We start from the raw sequence: 5,641 nt of genomic DNA, 5'->3' as shown, positions 1-5,641 counted from the left end.
TTAAAGTATCCCTGAATCAATCACTGTATCTTCATAAGGCTGGTAGAATTCTTTCATATTTCCCAATTGCATCTGGATACCAGCAGCGTTCGGCTCTGGGGTGCTCTGAGGACTGTGACTCAAGATGGTAGTTTTACGGCTGCAGAGGCTGCCATTAGACTGTTGCCTCCTGAGATTGGACCGAAGACCTCCGCAGCAGGAGAAAAAGTGGAGGACACCATAAAAGAGATGCCCACTGAAAAACATGTAAATCCAGGGATTACAGCAGCTGCTCAGGCTGGCCAGCAACATGGTAATGGTAAAAGTCACGTCGCTTGACTCTGGAGCAAAGAGAGAAATAAAGGGAAACGTTTTCTTTTTCAGATCTGTATCAACCATAATAAGAACAGTTGAGTGAACTTTTGAGTATAATGAATCATGATCAGATGTATCTGTACCTCACTGTATGCCAATCATGGATTATTGTGTCTTGGCACATGTGTATAGAGTAAAATTACCCATTGGTGGTAATCAATCAACATGTAAAAATGACCCTTTAAAAAAAAACAACTCATGAAATTGATCCTGTTCCCAAAGTATGTCATCCCCTCCCTCCAGAACTGTGTTCAACTCTTCCCCTTCTGTTTTTGGGAAGGGAGTCAAGTCTTTTCTCTTTTAGCCAAGAATTTTCAAGTTGAACTGGTTTATAATTATGATTTGAATTTTTTTAAAATGCCCCAAATACAGAAGGGGTGAATAATAAGATTGTATGGATATGCATGCCATACCAATGTTGATTACATTTCACACTTATTACAGACATGATCAGATAATTTTTCTAGAAAAGTCTGGTTTTCAGGGGCCTCTTAGTTTCATTTCAGCACTAAACTGCAAGCCCAAACTCCCTATAATGATTTGAAAAGAATGCAGTCACACCCTCATGACTCTTGATCACTTGCAGCTCTCCAGAGGACTCACGGGCCATGCTATAGTCCTTAGTCACTCAAAGGTTGCCCAACCAAGCAGTAGTTATATATTTTTAGAACTTCAAAAATACAAATAAATCATAAAGGGATGTGTTCCAAGGATTCTAAAAAAAAGACCCTGTAAAAATATAGAAAAAGGGAAAATTAAAGATTGAAAACTAGTACAATTATTTTGCAATGTTAGTAAAGACTGAATTAGTACTTTGAAATATATTCCTACAATTTTCCTTCATACTAGTTTTAACAGGTTAAGAACTGACATTTGCTCCATAAAAATTAATGAAAACATTGCTATCAGCTTGAATAGTAGTAAGATTGTTTAATCGGGGAACATTGTTTAAACCCCATTGACATTAATTAGAGATTATGATAAACAGAGATTTATCTTTTATTTTACGTAGCCTTTCTCATACTTTATGTGAGAATTAAAATCAGCTGAGCTGAAGAACCTTCTTGGAGGAGAAGCGAAACTTATTCAAAGGAAAAAAAGAAACTCCATTTGCCTTGTGAAAAAAAGTATCTTTGAGACAACTGACCTGGATGACTGAGAATCTCCATAGACATTGAACACAGAGGTTAGAATTGCCCCAATAATCTATATTCCTGAAGGATGTCTATTTATTCTTTGTTTCTGAGCAAAGGCTTTCAGAATTTTCTGTATGTGCCTGTGGCCATCTGGATTTTTGCATGGCTAATTATACAGATGCAATCTAGATTATACAGACACAAGCAACTGAATGCTTGAACAAACTTCCAAAGGCTGCTAGATGTCAACAAAGAGATTGTTGTTGTTTCTATAGTTTGCAGACATTTAAGAGTTACTCTCTGCCTCACAGAAACAAGGCGATTGTTCTCTTAATGTCTAAATCATGTCAACAATATTATTCGACAGATGCATCAGACTCCAGCAGTTTCACACATTTTTTTTGAAATATCTATAAAATGATTTAAATAAATAAGAGCTTCTCCATATAATAAAAGGACTATGTAAAGGTAGTCAAGAACTCACATTCTGAAGAATAAAATCTATATAAAAAAATTGTGCCCTCTTCTACTTCATCCTGTCAATTTATATGCAGTCACAACCCACCAGGAGTGTCCAGAAACTAGGAGACTAGTTTTCAATCCCTGCGGTATTTTCATCCACACTCCCTGATTGGCAGTATCATATTGTTGTGTGGACATCAACACCCAGAATTCCCCAGACACCATGTTTAAAAAATGCTGAATTATACGAACTCCAAAAATTATATAACTTGGACTAAACAGAAAGACAAAGCTGTGTAGGAAATTTTTAATAGAGGTACGCAAATTTCTCCTAAGGATCCATTGTCCTTCCTATGCACATTGGGAAGGGGAGTGAAAACAGAGGCTGTTTTAGATGTGTCATAGGATGAAAAAGTCATTCTATATCTTAGAACAGGGGTCCTCAAACTTGGCCACTTTAAGACTTGTGGACCTCAACTCCCAGAATTCCCCAGCCAGCCAAGTGGCTAAGTTTGAGGACCCCTGTCTTAGAGGCATATGCAGCAGCAACAGGGCTTGGCTTGAATCTTGATATTTGCATAAATACAACAAGTGAGTTTCACACACACACATTTAGAATATAATGCTAACTTGGTGTTTTGTTTGTATGTTTAGAAAAGAATTAGAATTCAAACCCTTGGAGATCTGAACCTAGCACTATAAACATTGGAACAATTATTCCTCATCTCCCACACTTTGCAATTTGGTAAATCTTGCTGTTTTTAGTTTTAATTTCAAATCTTCAGCTAGTGATCATATTTTTTAAACATGTTTATTGCTTCACCTTATAAATTTCAATATTGCTATTTTTAATTTAAAAAAATATATTATGTGACAAAGGATTGTAGGTAACATAGCTAGTTTGAGTTTAGTTCTATAAAGAACGTAAGGAAAATTTAATGCGGGTCCTTGACATACAGCCACCATTTGAAGTTATCATGGCACTGAAAAAACTAACTTACAACTCACACTTATGACCACTGCAGCATTCCCCACAGTCACATGATCAAAATTTGGACATTTCATAGCCAGCATATATTTATGATGTAAGTATATGCTGGCTGCGATGTAAACAAGATGTTGAGACTCTAGAAAGAGTAGAGAAGAGCAATAAAGATGATCAGGGGACTGGAGGCTAAAACATATAAGGAACGGTTGCTGGAATTGGGTATGTCTAGTTTAATGAAGAGAAGGGTGAGGGGTGACATGATAGCAATGTTCCAATATCTCAGGGGCTGCCACAAAGAAGAGGGAGTCAAGCTATTCTCTAAAGTACCTGAAAGCAGGACAAGAAGCAACGGATGGAAACTAGTCAAGGAGAGAAGCAACCTAGAACTAAGGAGAAACTTGCTGACAGTTAGAACAATTAACCAGTGTAACAACCTGCCTCCAGAAGCTGTGAATGCTTCAACACTGGAAGTTTTTAAGAAGAGACTGGCCAGCCATTTGTCTGAAATGGTATACGGTTTCCTGCCTGAACAGGGGGATGGAATAGATGACCTCCAAGGTCCCTTCCAACTTTGTTGTTGTTGTTGTTGTTGTTAGTGCAACATCCTAGCTGGTTTCTGACAATAAAGTCAGAGGGGGAAGCTGCATTTGCTTAACAATCAAATGATTCACTTAACTGCAGTGATTGGCTTAACGACCATGTCCAAAAAATTCATGAAATCAGGCATGACTCACTTAACTATTACCTTGTTTAGAAATGGATTCTGGTCTACATGTGGGTTGTAAGTTGAGGACTACTTGTATGTACAATTGTAAATACATATTCATGCATGTTTGTAATAGACAGATGTTATCAACTAGGTTACAAAAAACATTTTTTCTCTAGCCTGTAATTATTTCAAAGGCATAATTTAGGCACCTGTGTATTTTGCAAAAATTTTAAAATATGTAGTTTTTTTTAAAAAAAAAGTACCCAAAGGGAACAAAATCAAGTTACTTGCAATTTTCTTTCAGTTCAAAGTAATTTCATTTTGCCTTAATATGTAGCTCAGTTGCAAACATTACAGTACATATTACTGTATGGATGTTTATGAGAGCTGAAGCACTCAGCATTACAGTACCAAGATATTTAGATAGATTTATTTCCCTTCACTTTTTGCCAAGGCATGGTGAATGATGATAGATTTCTCCATCGGCTTATGAAAGTAGAATAGATGGAACAAATGTATGTATGAGCAAGCATGATAGAGTATTCATTGCATGTATTGTATTTTTAATAAATCTGCCCTAATTCCCTTTTCTACTGAGATGGAATTGAAATAAAAACCATAGTTGTTCCATCTGAAATCCTAACTTAAATCCAGTAATTGCATTGGCTACAAACCCAATCTATGACTCTGGCATCAAACTGAATTTCTCAAGCTGGTACCCCGTCCCTCCAATTAAAAGTGACTCACCATCATTTGGTGCATTCTTATCCCACACTGACCACATCTGTACGCTGAAGAAAGGTGCCCAACAAGCAACATAGGCCATCACTATGACAAAAGTCATCTTTACAGTGCGGATCTTGGCACGGGAAATGGTACGCACGCTGCTAACCCGGGAGCCAGAATGACACACTTCTGCTCCATTTTGATCAGTGGCTGTGTATGAGATGGCATCCGCTGCAGAGAGACCACACCTTTGTGTCTTTCCTCTAAGATTCTTGCAGATCTTATGACAGATCAGGCCATAACAAACCAAGAGGATGACCACCGGCAGTACAAAGACAGACAAAGTCATCCATGTAATGTACGCCTTTGCGCCCCAAGGGTATTTGAACTCTGCCCAGCAATCCAGCAGACCAGAACCTTGGTGTACCTCCCTTACTGAGAAGATGAAGAGCTGAGGTATGCTAAGCAAGCAACTTAGTAGCCAAGTGACTCCAATCATTAGATATGCCTGGCAGGTTGGCTGCCGTAGAGTACGCAGTGGGTGGCACACAGCCATGTAGCGATCCAGTGTCATGGCAATGAGCATGTATGTAGAGGCAAACATGCTTAGCACCTGCAGGTACTTGACAACCTTGCAGAGTGGATCAGGACCCTGGAACCGATAGGTCATTTCCCAAATCATCTGGGGAAATACCTGGAAGAGGGCCACCCCGAAGTCTGTCAATCCCAGGTGAAGAATGAAAAGGTGCATCCTGCTCATCTTCTTCCGAAGGCGATACATGGCCAGAAGGATACCCAGGTTTCCCACCACAGTCACTGCCAGGATAGCAGCCAGAATCCCAATCTCAGCCTTAGCAAGTTCTTCATCTCGGGTATGGAGAATGGACTTGTTGAGGCCCCCATTCAGTGGCTTGATGTTTTCCAGCAAAGAGCTCTCCAAGAAGCTCCCAAAATATGTAGCGTTCCTCTCCATTAATTAAGGTTTGGTGATTTTGCAGAAATATGTTGATATATGCTCTAAGCAGCTGAGAAGCTATTTTTCTCTCTTCTGAAATTAGAACAGACTAGTAGTTTAAATAGCAATAAAGCATTTTGAGCTAAATTGCATAGATCTGATTCTCCATCTTGGATTTGGTCCATTTTTTCTTTTTTACTGACCATATTTGGCTCTGTTCTTTATTCAGATTTAACTAGCAGCACAGTTATTTCTTAACAGCATGTTTATGGTTTTAGAAAATCTACAAATCTCCTCCAATACTCAGACTA

The 5,641-nt window shown here is 38.5% G+C and overlaps 1 protein-coding gene across 1 annotated transcript; it reads right to left on the bottom strand.

Moving 5' to 3' along the window:
* On the bottom strand, positions 1-5,348 carry AVPR1B (arginine vasopressin receptor 1B; the record flags this gene model as incomplete). Its single annotated transcript, XM_083357362.1, has 2 exons — positions 1-320; positions 4,397-5,348. The coding sequence occupies 2 exons, from the start codon at positions 5,346-5,348 to the stop codon at positions 1-3; spliced, it is 1,272 nt and encodes a 423-aa protein (XP_083213488.1).
* Positions 5,349-5,641: the final 293 nt, after the last annotated feature.

Source organism: Vipera ursinii (genome assembly GCF_947247035.1).
Source record: "Vipera ursinii genome assembly, chromosome: 3".
NCBI classification, from domain to species: Eukaryota; Metazoa; Chordata; class Lepidosauria; order Squamata; family Viperidae; genus Vipera; species Vipera ursinii.
The sequence above is the reverse complement of the archived record's forward strand: the minus strand, read 5'-3'. Positions and strand labels throughout refer to the sequence as shown.